At 39.6% G+C, this 23,220-nt stretch overlaps 1 protein-coding gene across 9 annotated transcripts in view; it reads right to left on the bottom strand.

Moving 5' to 3' along the window:
* DMD (dystrophin) overlaps positions 1-23,220 on the bottom strand; it is a 1,027,161-nt gene that overhangs the window by 939,146 nt on the left and 64,795 nt on the right. For 5 of the 9 annotated variants that reach the window (XM_079972191.1, XM_079972185.1, XM_079972194.1 and 2 more), the window contains exon 1: positions 12,532-12,640. The exons of 2 other annotated variants lie outside the window; for them this stretch is intronic. In XM_079972191.1, the coding sequence (XP_079828317.1) occupies positions 12,532-12,628 (97 nt within the window). In that variant the 5' untranslated portion in view covers positions 12,629-12,640. Of the gene's footprint in view, positions 1-12,531; positions 12,641-23,220 lie in introns of those variants that run through there. 2 more of the 9 variants (XM_079972190.1, XM_079972195.1) reach the window with 2 other exon arrangements.

Genomic DNA, 23,220 nt, shown 5'->3' with positions numbered 1-23,220 from the left:
TTTTAAAAGACAGATACTAATAACAGTAATAAATGACTACCAACATATTGCCGGTAATAATGCCTTCATATTTTATAACATATGGCTTTCTAAGCAAAAATAGCTTGCTATAAAAGCACTTTATTTTCCTGCCAGATATTATCAATGGCATTTGAGGATATGGGAGGTAGAGTGTTGGATGGAATCCCATAAATGGGAAAGTGGTTGGTTTTACTTTATGAAGGACAGAGAGGTGAAAGTATATGTAACCTTAGATTAATAAGCAAAGGGAGGAAATTCGGTTGGATACAGGGTTGCCCTTGTGAGTGGAAGCCCTCTTTCCATTTGTGGAAGCAACCAGGATCCAGTAGAGACTACCTGCTGAAGGTGGGGAAGCTATTTTTGCACACATACACCAGTGCCACCCTTCACACTGTTCTGGAGGTCTGCCAACCTGCTGGAGCATATTTTTACAACAATACAAACACAACACATAGGCTAATAGTTTGTAGAGAATATATAATAGAATAATGATATCATTCAAATCATAGGAATAAGCCAATCAAAGTTCATATGTACAATATAACAGAGTGGTAGCAAGGACCATCAAGCCATGTGTTCAAAACAGATGTCTAAGGACAGTCTCACAATAGTCTTTCAAAAGTTTCAGCGGAAGACGTCTCAAAAGCCTCAAAAGAACAGTGTCTATGGAATGATACTACTGTTTCGTAATAGTCTTCATCAGCCAATATTTTCCAACAGAATATGTAAGTAAGATTCATGCTAAGGATCAGTGCTCTCTAGATAGGAATTGGCAAAAATCACATCCCTGACCCCTTAAGCAGAAACTGGCTGATCACAAGTCTGCATCCACACCCCTCTGTATAGTTTTGTTTTCATTGTGCCTAACACTAGTGACTATTGGTGACAGCATAAAGCAAAAGAGCAAAATATCACTATAAATATAGAAATAACATTTTAAGGACCATTTCTCTGTTTACATAACATGCACCTGTGTCAACCCCTTTTGATCATTTCCCCTGCGATATAAAACTCTCAAAACTCTCAAAAGAAGCAAGTTATGCTTCTTGCCTCTCTTTGTATCTTTCATAATTCAGGAATAGGTCTTTTAAGATAAGCCGAGCAAAACTAAACCCTGCATTCCAGGAAGAAGCTTATTATTGATTCAAGTAATACTAATAGCATTACATTTCTCTTCAGTGTGATTTGTTATTCTGTTCCACATGCATCCCAACGTTTTCAAACCATAGGCGCTTTTATTGAATTGTACATGATAATGTTCAGGTCTTTTTCCTGAGTGGCTACAGTTAATTTAGAATCCGGTAAAAGCAGCAAAGCTCTCCAAGTTTACCAGGCTCCAGGGGGCCCAAGTTAAGGTTAAATCAAATAGCAAGGAGCTGAGCATTTAAAAATGGTTATTTTGAAGCAGAGGAAATCCTTGAATAATTCAAGATGTGGAACAGTCTATTATTTGGGTTTGTGCAATTTATTTTGCTAGCACTAAAAACCTACTTCTTCAGAAAGTGTTAAGTAGCAATTGAATTATTTCGGTGCTAAGGGGGTTGCTCCTGCTGTTTATATACATTATGATGTCTACAGTGCACTTCCTGTAAGTCTGGAGATGCATCTCGGTTTTTGTGAGAGGTGATTAAGAACAAACTTCATGGTTCTCACCTCTGTGACCAGTGGGAAGTACTGGGTCATCCATCAACCTTTCTACCTTGGCCTTAAGACACCTGAGCTATATATTTTAGGACTCACTCTGTTCTCTTGGCTGTAAGTTGTTTTGACTTTTTCAATATTTTAAAATCATTGTAACCTACCCATGGTGAAGGGTGGGTAAGAAATTTAATGAATCAACAGCAACTTGGCAGGTAGGGCTATGTGCCTGAATGTGCTCAGGCAGGGCACTCAGACAGCAACATTTCAGATACTCAAGCCCCATAGTCTCTTCTCTGAATGTCTGAACATGTCTACTACCTCTTTGCCCACAGCTCCCACACAGTCACAGGACTCCTGATTCCCAGTCTCTATCTGACCTTCATATGGCTAAGACAGGGGTCCCCAAACTAAGGCCCGCGGGCTGGATAAGGCCCGAGGGACTCGTTTATCCGGCCCCTGGAGACCCCCACTGCCTGCCGCCGCCGCCCGCTCTTACTGGTGCTGTGCTGCTGCCCACTTTCAGGTCGGAGGAGCACCGGAATTAGCTTGTGCACATGCGAAAGCGTTATTTGCGCATGCACAAGCATTATTTCCGTTGCACATCCGGGTTGAAGGAGGCCCATGCACATGGGCACAAGCTATTTCCGGTGCTCCTCCAACCCAGAAGTGTGCCGGAAATAGCATGTTCCCATGCATATGGGCACGTGCTCCCCCGCCCTCCGGCCTGCCATGCATCAGCGCTGCAGACACTGGCCCGAGGCACAGTAAGTTTGCTGACCCCTGGGCTAAGACAATCTTACTCTTTTTTTACCAGCTTTTTTCAGTTATTTTTAAATGACCTGTCATTTTTCGTAAGCTTCTCAAAGTGGTTAATGAACTGACATTTATTGTAGGTGGACAGATCTCCAGGAAAGCTTTGAATAACAGGATATTGTGGCCCCTAAGAATACATTTTGGAGAGAGAGCATCTGCCAGTAGGAGCCTGATTCTGCTAGGACTGGAGCAACACATAGTTTAGGACAATATTGCAAAAGGATACTGTTCTATTGACGTGTTATTCCAGGAACTGGCACACCATTCAAGGAATTTATTGATAATGGCTTTGTAATAACTTTGGAACCACCGTGTTCTGATGCTCAAAACACCACCACACTTAAAAGGAGAATGTAAGATACAGCAGGTTCTCTCATAGCAGTTAATCATAAGTAAAGTTAGTAGAAGAGGCTTCCTGTACCTCAGAGTACTGTGAAGATTGAACCTGTATAACAAGTTGTCCCTGATCAAATTTTATACAGAATCCTTTTTTCACCTTTGCATCACTCTACAGGTCACTATCCATTAAAAGAAAAGAAAAAACATGTTTCCATCTCAGATCCTCTTTTACTGATGACTGCAGTACTATACACATCCAAAGTGAGAACTGTATTAGTTTTGTGGCCATAGGGCTCTAGTTTCAAAAGCCAGGTATTATTTTTTTACCCTTCATTGGAGTTGCTCTGAGGGATATACCGGTAAATGTGCTCCTAGGCAGCCTCAGGCCCATACTTATGCTCAGGCCCATATACTTTGCACCATTCCCTCAGTCTCCCTCATCTGCTATATATATAAGCACAAATAACAAATTATGTTCTGGAACACCTCAGTGCTAGGTGTTAACTTCTTAAAAGATCTCTCTGGTTTGTGAAAAGCTTGTTGCTTTACCATCTCCTTCTGCAGGGGGCATCATTTGCATATTTTTTTTTCCAGTAAACTATTATACAGAAGAATCCAACATCTCTTTTATATATATGATTTCCTCATCTTTCCCTTCCTCTCCCAGGATGCTGTGATGCAAGGTTTAATCAGTGACATCCCACACTGGTTACTCCCCAAGGTTAACAATGTTTATTTTAATATCAAACTTCAGACCTGTACTGTTAAATTGATGCAAATAGGATTACAAGGATCTGACTTCTTGAAAGCTTCAATCTTCATTTTCTTAGCTCCAAGCTGAATGCATCCACCATGGGAAAGTCAAGCTGAGACTCATTTGAAATGTGCGCACACACACAGAAAAAACATGTCTTTCTTTGTGAGAGCGTAAGAAATAAAAAATACTTATATTTTTACCTAAAGAAAGATGTCTCTTTGATTTACTGCAGATACCTGACTTTTACCTTTATTGTTTACTAGCTAGGTGTTACCCCACCCACCCCCAACCCCTTCAATGAATAATTACAAGACAAATATAGAACCTATAATACCTTCACATCTTTAGCCCTTAGAAGTATAGAATGTGAGAAATTTCACTGCTGGAAACTCAGTAGCACTTCAGAAGTATAGTGTGAGTTTGTGCAATATAACAACAATGAAAGTATTCCAACAACCAGAAACAAGTGACAACCTGAAAAAAATGGTTGATATAACCCCACAAAATGGCTCTGGCCAATAGGAATGCCTACATCAAAACGATTATGCTTCAGTGACCACCTTTATGTACACATTAGGTATTCTGCAGTAAAAGCAGAGCTGCTGCCTTACTTTATATTGTCACGACAAAGGCAGATTTAGGGCAGTGGATTTAGGGCAGTGTTACCGTTTTTGCCACACTGGATGCCGAGCCTAGGAGGTGCTGCAGGTGATTGCAACTATGATGTAGTGAATTGAGCAGAAAGGCAGGGGGGCACTGAATTTTGGCCTCACACAGGGTGCTGCTGAAATTTGAAAGACCAAAGTCCATCCATGACCATGTTATATCCAATATGGTGCTGTTGCGTTAACTGCCCTAACCTGACATGCTGTAAAACATAGCTGGACACTGTAGAATGATATATTTTTGTATCAACATGCAATTGTGTACTACAGAGAGACCTCATCTGCTTCTGTTTTTCCTGTTTAGGAATTTGGTAAATATTAAATTAGGAGCTGACATATTGAGAACTACAAATGTAATTTGAGAAATCTATAGCCATCTTAAGGCACTTGATTTTAATGTGAAAGAAGCACACAAACCGGGGTGAGAATGCAGTGTTCTGCCCTCTGCCACCACACCCATCACTCTCTGTGAGTGGCGTGGGATAGGCAGTGGAGGGCAGAGTTTGGCATGCTCATTCCCTGCTCTGCCTGTCTGCATATTGCTTCTACATGTGACTAGAATGCCTATAAGAGACTAATTGGACAAAATGGGCAATGCATTGCTCTCTAGATTATACAATTGACAATAAAAACCTTTTAGAATCAAATATTACATTTATTGTTACTTATAGTTTATCATGAATTAAAGATCTTAGCAGAGAACTCCTTAATGAAGGAAAATGAAAAATAGAAATTTGCATGCTACCATGTTGTCAGAGCTGCCCCTAGGTCCCAGCTCACAGAGGACCAACGCCAGGCTGTCGTTATGTACAAAAGTCTTTATTGAGGTTCAGTTTCCATTTCAAAGCCGCAGCGCATAGCTCTACGTCTTAACCCTAGACCGGCGAAGTCCCGTCTGAATCTCCTCCCCTCTGACACCAGTTTAAGATCCTAGCCCTGCTCCACCTTTTCCGCTGCTTTCTCCTCCTCTGGGTCCTCCTGCCCGCTGGGGCATCCCCCTTTCTGGACTCTTCTGACGCTGAGTCGCTTAGCTCCTCCCCCTGCCTCCGGCGGGCTTTAGGACCCGGTTCCCAATCCTCATTCTCTGCTGTCCCACGCTCCTGTACATTTGAACTTGCCTCTCGTGCCAACCCAGTGACCTTCCTCCTGACCGTTACACTACTTCTGTCACTGCTTCCCTCTTCCGGGATACTGACCGGATCTGACCTCCCCTCCGTTGTCTGACTCTCCGATGGAGGCGTGGTCAGCCCTGACTCCTCTCCTCTCCCTGCTGGGGGAGACGCTACTCCCGATACCTGTGACTCTTCCCCCCCACTATGCTCTGGTGGGGAAGCTGGTCCTGATTTCCAACTGCTGCTCTGGGAGTCCCCACTGGCCCCTTGCTTCTGGGGTGTCCCCCTTGGGACCCCCCTTGCCCTGGCCACCGGCGCCCCCTTCTGTGAATCTTCTGATTCGCTGGAGAGGCTCATGGAATTTCTCGGGCCACTGTCATCTTCTCCTACGCTGCCCTCAGATTCTTCCCCTTCGCTCTCCATTTCCCCTCTTCCCTGTGCTTCTGCTCCTGAACCCCTGACACATGTGTTTGCTTAGTACAAAAATAAGAATTAGTATGAGATTCTTACAAGGTATTCTTTGATTCCATGAAGAATCAAACAGTTATTATGCCTGGCCACATCACATACATGCATATATCAGGGTTTGGGGGGGCAGATAGAGGTAATTTGGCAGATTACTTTGATACACATACATATAATCTATTTCTACTGTCCTATGAAATCAGAGAATTAAAATGCATTTCACTAGTACATTCAGAAATGTATAGAATGTTGGAAAGGTGTCGTATGAAAAAATATTTGCTATTCAGATGCTATTTAAATAACCCATTAGATTTATGTGTTTTTAAACTTCATATTTCTAATCTATCTATGAGATTTTGATATATTATATATATTATTGGCATATATCTCTGTGTGTGAATAAGATAAAAAAGAAAGATAAATAACTCACAGCAGCTAAATGTCATGTTGAAAAATATAAAAAAAAATGTCACTCATCTCATGAAAGAACACACGTCTCTAGTGGACATTAAGAATTCATTCCTGTAGCGGGTGTGGAGTAACTGAATTCCTTCAGCTGTATGGGGGAAGGCTCTGTTATGTTTCCATAAATATCTTTTGACTCATTCTCTCCCAGACATCATTCAAGCATGATAGGATGTCTCAAATCTAAATTGGGTGGGTGGCAGAATTAAACACACTCTATTTATCCTCAAATACCTATTCTTCAGTCAGCTATAGAATTGAAATAAGCCCCCCCCCCCCATTTCCTAAAGTTTCCTTTTAAAAAAATTAATGAGGTTCAGGAAACTAGGGCAGAAACCTAAAAGGATATATTTCAGAATATATCTTAAATCAGAAGTAGGCCACAGGTGCCAAGACACTGCCCTGAAAATTTGTACACTCTCTAAATCAGCTTATGGGCTGAACAGATACAGGAGGTGAGTCTCATGTTGCCTATAACTCTTCTAACTGAAAAACCCATTAGAAAACTCATGGGACTTTAAAACTTCTGAATGTAGGTGGGGAGGTGGTTCCATCAACTCATGGAAAAGTGATTCTTTTCACACAGCTGGAGGTGCTTCTAAAGAGTATCTTAATACAGCTGATAATGGCAAGTACAGATGCTCAAAAGCTTGAAATAACTATATCAGATGTCCGAGGTTTGAAGATTATTACCCTAAAAGTAACTTTGGAACTGACTTGCACTTGTTTGCTTATACAGTACTGCCCAACAATAGTAACAGGATTTTAATATCCTAGTAATTCAGACATCAAGAACAGTGTTTGCACCACTTTGAGGGTAAAGAAAAGCCATATGTTATATAAAATATTAATGACTGATGACTCAATAATGTGAATCGGGATACTTTCACTTCTGTGGCAGTACATTTTGATTTCAAGGCTCAAGTTGTTTTTGGTCATCCTCTTTTGGATTCCCAGTACTATTCGTTTGAGTCTTTCAGAATCTGGTCAGTTTATTCTCTCAGCATTTTTACTGGATGTTAGTCTTTCTCTCTCTCTCCCTCATTCAAAAGGCTTTCACAAACTCTGTTTCGTCCATAATTGCCTCTCTCAAATGATTTTCCCTCCTCAATGATTTCTCATTAAGACAGAGGGACTCAAATGAGCTAATTAAAATAGGTTTTATTGTAAAAAAAAAAGGGGGGGAGAAAATTCTTCACACAAGCTAGCATGCATCTCAGTAAATGTTAACTGACAAATATAATTGTGCTCCTTCAGGGAGTAAGCAGTATACTTTTCAAAGTAGCCCATCATTTCTAACCAGCTTGTCATGTTTTCACACATACTTTGGCTGGTAGTCCTGTCAAACAAAACCCAGATTTCTTCTATGCAACAGGAGCAGCAAAGAAAGAGTAGACAAGAAGAGCCCACCATTGCATCTAAATCTGGTTCCATACAATCATTAGGACACATTAACTTCTGCCAGGTGTTAATGTAGGGTAGTGGTTTTCAAACTGTGGAATACCCTCCTATGAGCCTCTTTTAATATATTAACTGCTAACGTATCATGAAAAATGACATATGATTTCTCTGTTTTTCCCTTTTCTCTCCAAAAACCAATTTCTCCACTTCTAAATCAGAAACAGGGACGCGGGGGGCGCTGTGGGTTAAACCACAGAGCCTAGGACCGGCCAATCAGAAGGTCGGCGGTTTGAATCCCTGTGACGGGGTGAGCTCCCGTTGCTCGGTCCCTGCTCCTGCCAACCTAGCAGTTCGAAAGCACATCAAAGTGCAAGTAGATAAATAGGTACCACTCCGGCGGGAAGGTAAATGGTGTTTCCATGCACTGCTCTGGTTCTCCAGAAGCGGCTTAGTCATGCTGGCCACATGACCCGGAAGCTGTACGCCAGCTCCCTTGGCCGATAAAGTGAGATGAGCGCCGCAACCCCAGAGTCGGCCACGACTGGACCTAATGGTCAGGGGTCCCTTTACCTTTACCTTTTAAATCAGAAACAGGACAAAAAACAACTGGGTTCAGTGCTGCTTGTAGTTATAGCTTTTGTGTTCACAGTTTTGCTTCCTGTCTCCTAAGGTTTCTTTCCTAATTCCTCTACCTGTGCTTGACCACTTCCATTTGTCCCTCTACTCTTAATCACTGACATGTGTTAAAAAGTACATTTATGAACATCAGTCACTCACAAACTCGTGCTCCAGCATCCCTTCTGCTAAAGGGTAAGAGGGAGAGTCAGTTTTAGGGGAAGCACCATAGTTCAGTGGTAGAACTCATGCTTAGCATGCTAAAGGTCTCCGGTTCAATCCCTGGCATCTCCAGGTAGTAGTAGTAATAATTTATTTTTTTATACCCCGCCCATCTGGCTGGGTTTCCCCAGCCGCTCTGGGCGGCTTCCAGCAAAATATTAAAATACAATAATTCATCAAATATTAAAAGCTTCCCTAAACAGGGCTGCCTTCAAATGTCTGGTAGGGTTGGAAAGGGTTGGAAACATCCAGTTTGAAACTATGAGCAGCCATTGCAGGTTAAGTGTTGAAAATAAAAAGCTAAATGGACCAATGGTCTAACTTTAAGGCAACTCCTTATGCCCCAATACAGCCCCAACATTCTTGATCTTCAGAGACAGTTTAAGCTCAAGAAATGCATTTTCCACAGTTCCCTAACCAAACCTTAAGAGGTGGGTGGGATGAGAGATACAATATGGTCTTTCATCATTACCAGCTTCTTCAAAGTAAATCCATTGCTGAGAGAAAGGATAACCGTGCCCAAAGAAGGGCTAAGAGAGTTTCAGTTCTGGGTCTGGGACTGAATTTCCTTAGCAAAGTTAAGAATTATGTAAAAAAATGAAAATAAAATAAAATCTGCTCTTTGTATTCAGCAGCCTTCCTCAACTTGGTGTCCTGAGACATTTCAAACTCCCACTGTGGCAAGCCTGCAGATATCTGTCAATTGTATACATTGATCGTATAATGTTGCCAGTTAGTGCAAACAAGTGATACAGTAAGAAGAGATCTTTGAAGGCTTCTTTTTCATGTTGACCATGAGGAAGGCCTTAACAACCACAGGCTGAAACTTGCTGAGCTATTGTTTTAAAAAAGAAAATCCTCATTTTGTCAGCATCTTGCAATATCATTTCCTTTGTTTAGGATTCATTTTGGATGCTTACCAGCTTTTGCATTTTTTAAATATACATTACATTGCCGCTTAAATCAGATAAGCCTAGATATTCAATAATTCTGCAGAGTTGTAGCACTATAAAAATAGGGACATAATAAAATTATCAGTATAGGCACTACCATTCTACAAATAATACGGAATAATAAATAGTATCTAATCGTTATAATTGGACTTTATTTGTTCAGCTACCTTGCCTTTGCAGTTTCCATGCACCCTATTACTTTCCCTCCTGTCACAGAGGCTTAGCTGTGTTTGTACTTCTTCCTTGCTCTGCTCTTCCTCCTTCTGTCGGAATTCTACAGCTCTTTCTGCTGGGACTCTACAGGTTGGTTAATAAAGACCAGCATGATTTAGATAGTACTGGCCAGTTGTGTGTTAATGAATCCAGAGACAATACAAGCCCAATTCAAAGGCAACATAAAACCCAACCTATTTTCAACTACCTGGATGTTATTTTTCTCAAGGTTTGGAGCCAGGGTAGTACTAGACTACCAACCAGGCCTCTTGATTTATCATTGCTCTCCAAATGTTGTGAAACACAGGGAGACTATAGATGATCATCTGTCTCTCCCTTTCCATTCCTATTAAAGCTAAATCTCTTGCATACTTCTTTGGGAGTAAATCCCACTGGCACTCATTTTCACATAAATGTGCACAGGATCAGCTAAACGATCCATTACCATTTCACTGCCAAAAGTACTTGAAAAACCAAATGGATCTTAACTTTGCATGCAGTTCTGGCCTACTTTTCCTTGTGCATTATAAAATGCCAGTAATCATTCCCCCCCCAAAAAAAAATAATCATTCATTTAATCAAAGTTTTTCATTTCAACAAAATATTTCAGAGAAAGTCCAAAATATTTATGTAATCCAATATTTTGAAAATGGGGAGGGATACATTATTGTTCCTTGAAACAACAGAGGATGCAAATGAGATAAATTGTATACTAGAATAAAAAGCTGCTTACTTTATGCCTTTATTTCAATTTGCTTGTGCCCATGTTTGCAGCATTACCTCGCATGGCACTCATTAAGCAGGACAGTGTCTGGACTAGCTGAAGTCTATTTCCTTCAAACTCCAGCAACTTTAGCATTTCCTGACTTGAAGGTTTGACTTCAAGCTTGACAGGGCTTTTGAAAAATTATTACCATTATTTTTATAGAAATCAGCTTGCACATTAGGCAGCTTAACCCAAGCCTTTGATGCTGTATTTTGTATATAATCAACTGCTAGCTCCACCTAGTGTTGTCTTAATGCAGTCCAAAGTTCACACACTTCTTGACAAAATGTAAGCAAACAATAAAATCACTATTTCCAATTAGATGGCGACGGCCTTCTATTATCTTTACAAAAGCAAAATCAGAAGTATGCACTTTAGCAACTTCAAAGAAAATGCTATGAATTTGGAAAATAGGTGCAAGAAAAGAGAATATACACCTGCTGCATCTTTAGAGATATTCAAGCCTGCCTAGAGAGCATTTGAATTTTATTAGGATATTATTAGTTCAACCGCTGAACAAGTTTGTATACTGAAAATTAACAACCTTTATATTTTTTCTGTGCACTTTAAACTTTTTCAAATTCAAGGAAATAAGCTGAAATGCTCAAAATGGCGAATACCAAGTTTGTCGTAATAATTTGTACCTGGCAAATACCAAGTTACTAATTTTTGCCTGGTTTTAGAATAACACCACTTTAATATCAAGCTGCTCCCTTTATCTATACAAAAGTATATTCAGATGCCACTTAAAACATCAATCATGTTTGCAGCCAATCACTGAACTTGACGTTAGCATGAACATACAGATATGATAAGATATTTGAATGAAAGTACTGAGGTGTTAGCTGATGAGATATCAGATTGAAAATGTCTAACAAACTCACATATACATTTTATCTAACTTAGGTATTCATATTATTACAGAGTTTATTTCAGCCCACTTTTTAATAAGCTTACTTTTTAATGTGAGCAAACATTATTTCCACAAAGCAGGAAACTGGCAATTAATTAATCATTCTTTCCCAATAAGGTATAAACAGCAAGACTCAACCTTGTACAGGTGATCAGGATGAATCATGCATGTTGCTATAATATTGCTCACTAGGAATGAGGGAAGAGGGGTGAAGGGAAATGATACATGGAGCTGAGAGACTGTTTTTTCACATAAACTCAAAACTTTCTAACAAAGTCACCTGAAACTTTGGCTTATTGCTCACCTATACTAACAAAACAACAATCCAGCAGCTGAATAATGAACATTACAGACTGGAAGATAATTATTTGGAATATCCTCTATGTTAAAAAACAACAATGAAAAACACCCATATATTCCATTTCAAATGATTTCACATTTGCCGTCATTTCTCATTAGCAGTTTTCAAAATTATATCTGAAACAAGCTGATACAGAGAAATTAAGAACAGTAATCATGCGAGAAATGATAGACCCAGCTGGGCAGACATCAAGTTGGCAAAACGTGAATACAGTTCAGTAGCTGAAACAGATGCTAGAGTTGTTGAAAGACCCTGCAGGAGATATACATGAATTTCCTCTTTATAATAATAATACACAAGTGAGCACACAGCAAGAACTAAAAAGGGGAGGATGAAACCCTGTTGGCAAAGCAAACTACAAAAACAGAATCTGCAATACTATTTGTTATTTCAGAATGTTCAGTATATGCAGCTTCATTTCCTCAAGCTCTATGTATATGCCAGCATTTCGAAGTCAAAGACCATGCAACTAAACCATATGAAACGTTTGAGGTTTCTGGGTTGTTTCTTTCCCCTTACCTGGGCTTCCCCAGACTTCAAAAACACTTTGTTCTCTAACCTTACCCTTTCATAACAATATCTTTCAGGCAAGTGGCTCCCCGAGGTGAGAAGCAAGCACAAAAGACGTAATGCAAGCAGAAATGCAATTCAAAAATCCATTTTGCAGAAGCAACACTGTTTTCAGAGAGTTTCAAGACCTGAGCAACAAATCCTCTGCCATTATCAACAGAGGCTCATTCTAACATATGCTTTGTCATGGTCAGTTTCTAATGACATTCACGACAATGCAAAGGCTCTGATCATCCTACCTTCCATGCCAGCTGCTTTTCTCGTCACTCCATCATGCCAATAAGTTGGCTGCGGTAACAAATCAAGATAGTGCAAAACAGCATCTTTCCCCTGCATCTGTCATCTTCCTGAAAGCATTCTATTGCTGCCGACTGCTGGGAACTAGAAAGTCTATTTGAATTCCAATAGCTCCCCTTTCGCATGATTCAAGTTAGGTTAGGTGGGCATGCCTAACATGATTCTCTCCATCATTTATTATGCAGCTGCTACACTGCTGGTGTGGTAACCACTCTGACTTTATCTGATACGTCAGCCTGGCAAACCTATACCTTAGTGCAAACACACAATGAGACACAGCAGCATCCTGCATTTAATGAGCCTTCTTTCTGCCTCAGAGAGCAGTGCATCTGCAAATCTCTTCCAAATCCTGGCATTCGTGTTCTCTCTTTCACTGATTATTAAAGCTTGCAGCTTTTCTTAAACCAGAATGATTTTCCGGGGAGGAAGGAATGGCATTTCTCCCCCTTCTCCCCCCTCCCCCACAGCTGTCTTCTGTTATTTGTACTTAAGTTAAATACTTACTAATTCCTATCAAATCACACCATCACTTCATTCAAACTTTCCTTGGGAAAGAGTCCTGAAATACTGTATCAGGGCACATTATTCATGCCCTTACTCATACTTCATTATCAACACGATATCCAAAGCAAAATTGCATTCATATCTGTGAATCCTAATGAATAGCTCTCTAATGAGACAAGAGCACTCAATTCAAACCTAATAGATTTTCTATACCTTCAGGTGATTGCTTGCCCCTAACTGTTATTTATGCACTTGAAAAGGGAAGTAGTTTTTGTGGTTCTGTTAGTAGCATCTTATCTCTCAAATGATACCAGACACAGCTAAAATATCTGGTGAGTGACAGGTTAGTGAGGCTAATTTCAAACAACGCCTCCCTTCAACTACACCATCAGTAAGTACTGCCTAAAGAATATTAATAGCCACATGAATTTTTAAAGAAACAGCTAGTTTCCTTTGTTAATAGCTGACATGAAGAATATGGGTAGACAAACACACAACTTTTTTTTTTAATCTTGTAGAAAGTGCAGTAGATATCTAGAAGGTACATAATGTTGAAGTAAATACATCACTTTCCCCCTTATACCCAAGATTCCCTGCTACAAATCTGATTGGTAGAATGAATAAATCCAATCAGATTGGTGGAAGAATACCAAAGCACACACCCCTAACTCACAATGCAAGTTCACATAACAAATACTGAACTTCAATGGGTTTTCACACAATTGTCCACATGGTGCAAATTGTGCGTGACAGCCATGTTCCAGCACTGTTCTTAACCCACATTGACCCGCAAAATGTTCCCATTTACAAAGGCATAGATGTAGGTTAGAATTCGATGCACCTTTAAGTACATAAGACCTTGCTAGATCAGACCAAAAACCCATATAATTTAGCATACAAGTGGCCAACCAGATATGTATGGCAAGCCCACAAGCGGGGCATGAATACAGTAGCACTATACTGCTTTCAAGTCTTAGTGAACTTAATGGGGGTTACTTCTGAGGAAACATGTATAGGATTGCAAGTCCATTTTAAATAGCCCAAAGCAGCCATATTATCACAACTCAGTGTCTATACCGGCTGTTTAAAGCCAATTATGTCATCTTCTTGTTTGGTGATCACTTGTTGCCAAGTAAGATTGTCTTCCATAAACACGGTTTTAACAATGAGTCCGTAAGTGACTGTGGAGGCCAATTCTGGATTTACACGTCCTTCCACAGGGGGGACATTGGTTTCCTGGCGGAAGTTGATCACGGTGTGGATTTGCCAAGTCTGCCTTCCTCTTAGTACGTCCTGAGTTCAAGAGTCTTCAAAGCCCATGACACCTTTGGTAAAGGCTGTTCTCCAATTGGAGCGCTCGCAGGCAAGTGTTTCCCAATTGTTGGTGTTTATACTACATTTTTAAAAATTTGCCTTGAGACAGTCTTTAAACCTCTTTTGTTGACCACCAGCATTACACTTTCCATTTTTAAGTTTATAATAGAGTAGTTAAATTATGTAAACCAAATTAATCCTCGCTTATTTTTCAAGCCTACGGCTTCAGGAAAGGTTTGAGATTAGAACAGTTTCTTGGAAGACAAATCTATTGCAGCTTGAAGTCTAATAAAGCTTTGATGAAAACTAAATAAATAATAATAGAAATTAAATATTACATATGTAGAAGTGGCTGGGAAACCCAATTCCTTTTCATAAAATTTTCTGATTCCCTTACTCAGTCCTCTACATGAGTTCTTTTGCCATCACAATTCAGATTTTCATTAAGAGTCCCTCCACTCAGCCACACAGTTGTTCACCATTCAGCAAACAATGCACCAGTGTCAAACCACCACAGAACCTGCTTCACTACAGGCTGGTTTGGCCTGTATATCTTTACTTGTCAGAGATCAGGGATACTACACCCAAATGAGTCATGATATCTAGTGAAGCAGAGGGGTGCTTTGTAGGAGTGCTTAATATTCTCAGACAACTTTGTTCCAGTGAGGAGAATTAGTCCCATGTGAATTTTACAAGGGAAAGCATGAAGCATGGTAATCTGGAGGTGAAAATGCCCCCCTCCCATTCATTCCACTTCCCCATGTAAGATTAGCACAACTCTGCAGCCTAAAATCTGTATCTTGGCAATCAGCTGCTTTCTGGGTAAGCAATGATGTCATTTTCCTCTTAAAAATCAAATTAGCAGAGACAGTAAGATTGGCTTAATGGAACAAGATGGAAAATTTATTAGATGCTATAGATATGGCACCATGGAATAACATGTCCTTTTAGAGATTTTATGTAAATAAGTTAGAATCAGACTTCCTGCATCTGCTCCTCAGTCTGTAGCTGCACATATCAACAAGCTAATTTTGTATTCAAGGCAACATAGGTTGCCCTATCATATAGTTGCAAAGTGTGTAGCTATAAAGTGGCTATCTAAAAAAAAACTGCTGTCAGCTCCTTTTTTGTTGTCGGTTCAAGTCATTTCTGAACTGAAAAGAGACAATAAAAGGAAGACTGACTTTGAAGGCCCCATAAATTTAGAATACATAAAAAATATTTTCTTGGTATCTGCATTTCAATTGTTAAAACATCCAGACAGTAACAAAGAATTGATGTTATTTCATAAAGGTTGTAACTTATAAATCACAGGCACTAGTGACTTGGGAATTCTTTGACTGTGGTGGGGGGCTATATTTACTGTAGCCCATTCAACAGATGAGTAATTTAATAAATAAAATAGCATTGGGGGGGCTGATGGTTTGTTTTTGCTTTTGTTTTATGATGTATTTTGTGTTCTCATTTTGTATTTTTATGTTGTGAACCACCCTATGATCTTCAGATGAAGGGCGGTATACAAATTTAATACAATAAATAATGATAAAACAATAAAATGAATGAATGAATGAATAAACAAACAAACAATCAATGAAACAATAAATATGTTAGTTTTAATATTCTGGAGAGAAGTGGTATGAAGTACAGGAAGCATACGGGTAACCAGGAATAGGAAGGAAAGTGGGGCTGTGAGCACCTGCACCACCAAAAGAAGAATTACTAATTCATTTCCTATTTATTACACAGAGATCTTTATTAAGATTATGAATGAACTTACTTTCTGCACTATATTAAATTATGCTTAGGGGTTTTTTTCTATAAGTGAAGCTCACGGTAGAGTTTTAAAAACATTGTTCATATGGTGCATTCTAAACTATGCCATAACAATAAAAATTTACCAAGAGCTCTCCCCTTCCGTCCCTTATATGAAAGTTGCATGAAGCTACTGGATCAACACATAGTTAAACACTGGAGGCAGAAATGGCCACCAACCGAGATGGCTTTAAAAGAGCATTACACAAATTCATGGAGGGTTATTGATGACTGCCAACCATGATGATTCTCTTCTGCCACCACAGTTGAAGGCAATAATGCTTCTGAATACCAGTTGCTGGCAACCACAAGAGGGAAGAGAGCTCCTATGCTTGAATTCTGCTTGCAGGTTTCCCATTTGGCATCTGGTTGGCCACTGTGAGAACAGGATGCCAGATGGGCCATTGGCCTGACCCAGCAGGCTACTCTTATGTTCTGAACTGTTTTCTTGCAACTCTTGTGAGTGGCAATGGTTTCCCAAGCTCTTGGGCAAGGACTCTTCTCCAAATTTTCTTTCTGGGTGTGTTTGTATTTTAACTGCTGTTCCTAGAGATTGACCCTCAAACTTTATGCATATTCATCTAAGATTCTTCAAAGTCTGTGCTCCACCAGTGAACTACTGCACCTCCCGAAAGGTGAGCTTCTTTTTCCTCTGGAGCATGTGCTTATCTGGCTATTGAAACCAGGACATCTAAAGCTAGAATTTTCTTGCTCTAGACTTTTAGACAGTTGTTGGGAAACGCACCATTGTAATAGCCACACACACAGGCAGTGTATAATTTATTTATAGCTGATGCTTCATTCAGCATGCTGATTATAAATAAAATTTGATTTATTTAGTCTTCTATCCTTGCATGGAAAAACTTTTCTTGATCATAAATAATGGTTATAAATAAAATAGAAGTGAAATTAGATTACCGTTGAACATTAAAACAAATTTGGCTAGTATGGGCTAATGAAATTCAGATGATAAATTTATTGAGAGCATTTTTTAAAAGCCAAACTTGAAATTACTCTCAAAATTCTTAAAATTGGTGAAAAATTCTAAAATTAATTTGGAAAAAACCAGGTTGATTCTTTAGAGAAGTAGTTCTAAAATAGCCTAGCTTAGATGCAACAAACATTATTATGAGTTCAATCCTTCGATTTGCTTTTTCTTTCTTCCCTCTTTTAGACACAAGAGGAAAAGATTGAAAGCTTCACAGTTTCCTATTACATTCAAGAAACTGTGGTTTAGTCTAAATGTGATTAGTTAAGACAAAACATGCTCAAACCAACCACATGTTAACCTGCCACAGTTAGAATAAATCACAGCATCCTATGTTTGGAGATACAGTAATGGAAACTGATTTATTTAATAGAGATCAGAGACATCACCTTGCCAACAAAGGTCCGTATAGTTAAAGCTATGGTTTTTCCAGTAGTGATGTATGGAAGTGAGAGCTGGACCATAAAGAAGGCTGATCGCCGAAGAATTGATGCTTTTGAATTATGGTGCTGGAGGAGACTCTTGAGAGTCCCACGAATGCAAGAAGATCAAACCTCTCCATTCTTAAGGAAATCAGACCTGAGTGCTCACTGAAAGGACAGATCCCAAAGCTGAGACTCCAATACTTTGGCCACCTCATGAGAAGAGAAGACTCCCTGGAAAAGACCCTGATGTTGGAAAAGATGGAGGGCACAAGGAGAAGGGGACGACAGAGGACAAGATGGTTGGACAGTGTTCTTGAAGCTACCAGCATGAGTTTGGCCAAACTGTGGGAGGCAGTGGAAGACAGAAGTGCCTGGCGTGCTCTGGTCAATGGGGTCACGAAGAGTCGGACACGACTAAATGACTAAACAACAAAACACTTTCCATCTCTTCTGGAATTCTTTATTACTAGCTGCTGTCTTCTGGTTCTTCCTCTTCTAGATGTTCTTCAGGCCTGGGTCTTCTTCTCTGTCTCAGCCTTGTGCTTTTGAACACTATGCTTTCTGTTGCCTATCTCTTCCTGTTTTCTTTAACTTTCTGTCTTCCGTCCTCAGGCCCTTCTCTCCATGAAACCCAGCTCCAAAAGGCTCTTAAAATAACTTCTTCTAGTTTTCTAGTCTTTACTGACCACTGCCTCTGGCCACCTTGCAGTTCCCCCTTCTACTGACCTTTATTCAAGGATCAATAGGGGTTTTAAAAGCGATTCTCAGAACACCAATCAGATTAAATCTTTCTAATGCCCCTGATAAGTATAAATACCAGGGACATTCACTTTCAGTACTACTAGCTGCCAAAGGTGTTTCCTTCCTTAGCAACCGTAACCACGGCTTCTGCTAGCATTCAGGCCTTCATACAATATAACCTTCGCAGAGTTCTGAGGTCTAATCAAATAGTTTCACTTCATGTTTCATTTACCATAGGACAAAACTTAACTCATTCCTAGGTCTAACCCATATACCTTTATCTTCAGTACTGCTAAATAATACATTGTCTCCTTACACTGCTATGAAAACATAGCAGACATTATTCAGAGAGAATTCTGCAGTCACCTTTTTCTAGGAGTGTGTGTGTGTGTGTGGGGGAAACTATCTCAGAAATTTTATCAGAAAATGATCGATAAATTTTCAGTTTGTTATGGGTTCTCTCTCTCTCTCTCTCTCTCTCTCTCTCTGTGTGTGTGTGTGTGTGTGTATGATTTTATATATTACCTTTATTTCCAAAGGAGTTCAGGGCAGTGTGAAAATGATAAAACAATAAAACAACTTAAAAACATTTCCAATACAGATACAGATTGGGAAAGGATTGCTGGAAGAGGAAGATATTCAATAGGTGCTGAAAAGACAGCAGTCCATCTAATATTCAAGGGGAGGGAATTCCAAAGGGTAGTTACCACCACACCTATATCAGAATGTACCACTTCACACTGCTAAATAGTACAAAAGAAGAGCTAAACATATAACTTTTTCTAACATTTAAGGGCATTTGATAAAGCAGGTACTCAGCAAAAATACTTTTGAAGATCTTTTCTTTTAACTTTGACAGTACTCTAACCAATGGAGCTGATAATGTGGACTGCCTTTCCTCACTTGAGATAACACTGGCCAAGAGAGTCAGAATTTAAATGGTTTTTGTACCTATAATCCAATCAATTCTTATTCATTCATTCACTCACTCAGTGATCTCACTACTGAAAGCAGTACATATGGTAATATTTTGTAGAAGGCACAGCAGCAAGATACAATTCCATCTGCAGGAGGAAATCCCATTAACCAAATTCCTATAAATCCTGTCTATTGAGGATGAATATTATGTTCTTTTTCAATCAACTAAGACCACATTACATGCCACTGTTTGTTTGGTTTTATTTTTTAATCCACACACATGCATATTTGTTCTTTGTTTCCTGTCTCCATAGAATCAAAGCCTCACAATAAACATGAATCCCATCTATTTTAATGGCAGTACACTCATAAAATATTTCTAGGATACTTTTTTTTTGTGTGTGTGTGGGGGGGGGGGTTGTTATGTACCAAAACAGTTTGGCACCTCTAGTGTCGATGATAATTATGTAAAGTTTATGTCAGTTACATGTGACTTGAGTTATCAGGGGCGATATTCCCAGTTCATGGCACACAATCATTTAATTGCTATTTATTATTGACTTGAAAGACCTCAAGGTGCTGTACATGATTATCCTTTATCCTTACAAAAAAGCCCTTTTCTGTGATGAATGTTGGGCTGAGGCATCTAGTGAACTTCATGGCAGAGTGGAGTTTTGAACCTTGATTTCCCCAGCATCCCATTCCAAGCAGTGCACCAGACTGACCAGTCATTCATGTGGATCCAGTAGCTCAGTAATTTAGGGACCCAAGTGTGCACCCCCATTATACAGGATGGAGCTATCCTGGACACTGTAGTCAATAAAGAAGCTTTTACATGTGCAGGAGCTCCATACGTGCAAAGAGGATCACACCAAACTCTGCACTGGAAAATAAATATATTGGATCTATAAATATATTGGTGCCTACTAGTATCATGCCAGGCATTGATATCACACTGAGTCAGAGTGAAAAAAAACATGTCTGCATCCTACAGCATCTGTTTATTCTTGGCAGCCTTCAGTTTGAGTACAGACCAGACCCTTGTCCATTTACACAAAATGATGTGCTGGCACACTAAGAGAGCATGTGACTGAAATCAGATACAGAGAGTCTGAAAGCCTTGATTCCACATTTAGACTTTACTTTCAGCTGACATTTTGCTAGCTGACAATGTGAGAAAAAGCTGATATTCAAGAGATTTTTAAAACACCCATTTCTCTTTTCTCTTCCAGTGCTGAAAAGGCTTTTGAGAACCAAGATTGTTGAGCTCAGTTAATTTTTGCAGCATATGATATAAAATGAAATAAACCATCCTTCAAAAAACTGAGTGGGTTCTTGAGTGTTTACATGACAGAGTAGATTAGGAAAGAAGTCTCCAAGTCACTTTGACCTCTGATTTGCTTCACATTTCACGGTGACCACTTTCACCACACATTTCTTTTGCACATTCAAGGGGTGATTCAGATGTTGGCATTCAAAGTCGGCTAACACTGGCAAGATCAGGTTTCTTTTGTTTCTCTTCCATCTGTAGATAAAGCCCTCTTGCAAACAGCAACACACTGCTCTTTTCAGAGGCTGGCTGCCTCTGCTTCTCCTCCCCCTGCCACCCACCACCCTGCCTTTTGACAGCCCTGGATTACTCCAGGTACATTGACCCAACCAGGAACAATTTGAGGCTGTATCAACCTGATTTCAACAAGCCTCAGATCTGCCTGATTCAGTTCAGTATTCAGCCAAATCCAGTTCACAGCTGTTCTCAGTTGGTTTTTATTATTATGGATCTTGTACATTTCTGCATTTTGATCCTCTAAATTAACTGGTTAGTGGTGGTGTCAGATTGAATGGAGGAAAAGAACCACACCCAGTAAATTTTCTGTCAAGCTGTACTCACTGGGGTGGATGACAAGCAGTGAAATAACAAAGAACATGGTGAATGAAAAAAATGGTGTGAGGCACCCTATGCATCAGTCTCACACAGAAAAAATTGGATCACTGCATTCAATAAGTTTACTGTGATAGCCAAAGGCCATGACAATTACATTATAATATGCTTAAGTACAAACACAATAATAACATGAACAAATATCAATAATGTAAAAGGGGGGAAAATCAGAAGTACCATCAGCTAACTCAACTTCTGATGTAACCTCAGAATCTCCAAAACAATTTACAGCAATATTATCTAACTCTTGGCTCTGAATGACTTATTTGCAAGATAGCACCCTCATCTGGATACAGTTTAAGCATTTAGTGTGGAATTTCCATGCTTCATTCGCTCAATTTTTAAACAGCATCCACGTGATGCCCTGGTGCCATGACATTGCCCTTTATTTTTCCTGTCAGTCTTCCATCTTTCCTTAGCACATAAGCAGACCAGCTTTCTACAAAATAGCAGCACTAAAATAGTAATGAAAAAACAAACAGGGTTATTTTTAGGGAGGGAATCATTTTAAACATTAAAAGGTGTTATAGCACTATAAACACAGTTTCATTCACTTCTTTTTTAAAAAAGAATTATAGCTAGAAAAGCATTTTGATGCTAATTAAAATGCTGATTAAGAAAATTAACCAGATGATAACATGGCAACAACTGCAAAGATTATATTGAGCGTGAGCTTCAAATGGCCACACAGGTAAACTAGACTTCCCTGATTCATGGAAGCTGCATCACTGATAGACAAAAGGTGCAATATCCAAAATATTGTGAAGAATCAACTGCAATCCCTGCTGTAAGCTACATGTGGAAGAGCAATGGTTGTTAGTCTGAGGACTCACCCATCTGGAGGTAGTCAGTTGTGGTTATCTGGTGTCTGAAATTATTAGAGAAGTAAAAACACAGCACATAAATCTATGGTAAGGCTGTATTTGGAATATTGTGTATATCTTTGGTATCTACATCTTAGTAAGGACATTGCAGAGAAAATAAGAGAAATTGATTCAGAAAAGTAATTATCAAGGTATTTGAGCAATTTCTCTGAAAGGAAAGGAGATGGTAAAATATTCAGAACTTCTTAGTTAGAAAAAAAAAATGACAGGGAAATGACAGACCCTTATAACATTATGCATTATTTGCAAAAGTGGACACTGGTGCATTTTCTCCTCTCTGGCAAAAGTAGAACTCCAGGTCACTCAATTTTATTGATGGACAGTACATAAAGTACTGTCCGGTACAGATCAAGAAGCATTTCTCCATACAACATATCATACAGTTATGAAATTCACTGCTATTGCCACATGCTTTTACAGCTAATAGGTCTATCAATGACAGTTCAGCGGACACTCTATATTTGAAAGCACTATTTCTCTCAGTATAAGTTGCTGAGGAGGTAAACAGCTAGGGATGACCTTAATGCCTTACCTGTGGGTTTACTGAAAGCACTGGTCTGATCACTTGAAAACAGAATGTTGGTGGATCTTTGGTTTGATCCAGAAAGGTTCTATATGTTCTCATGAATACACAGGTAAAGAAGAAAACAGTGTTTACTGAATAATCAATTAAAGTGAGCTAGGAGATAAATTGCAATGCCTTGTAATGTCTTGTTCCTATATATGGGTGGTAGGTGTTTCCAGGTGGGAGGCTCTCCCAGCTCATTGCTGTAAGCCAAATTGCAATTGGTTTTCTACAGGGCAGGGGAAATTCAGGGTCACAGTGTTTTTAGAGCAGACCACACCATCTCCCAGCAGGGGAAATGATGGTGGAGCAGTACTCCCCGCCTCCACATGATAGTAATCTCATGGGTTACCCCACCAAAATTAGGGCTTATAGTGGGTTGCTGATTTGTGTGGAGGGGAGGAAGGATCCCCTTAAGTCCCTGGTTTGTCTCTTCTCAGGAAGCCTATCTACACTTCGAGGTACTAGGCAACATGAGGACCTTCTTGACAGGGCAGAGTGGAAGAGGAAGATTGTCCATTGCAGGAGATGAACCCCT

The sequence above is a fragment of the Podarcis cretensis genome, assembly GCF_951804945.1.
Source record: "Podarcis cretensis genome assembly, chromosome: 4".
In the NCBI taxonomy this organism is placed as follows: Eukaryota; Metazoa; Chordata; class Lepidosauria; order Squamata; family Lacertidae; genus Podarcis; species Podarcis cretensis.
Note: the sequence above shows the minus strand (reverse complement) of the source record. Positions and strands in the feature narration are given on the sequence as shown.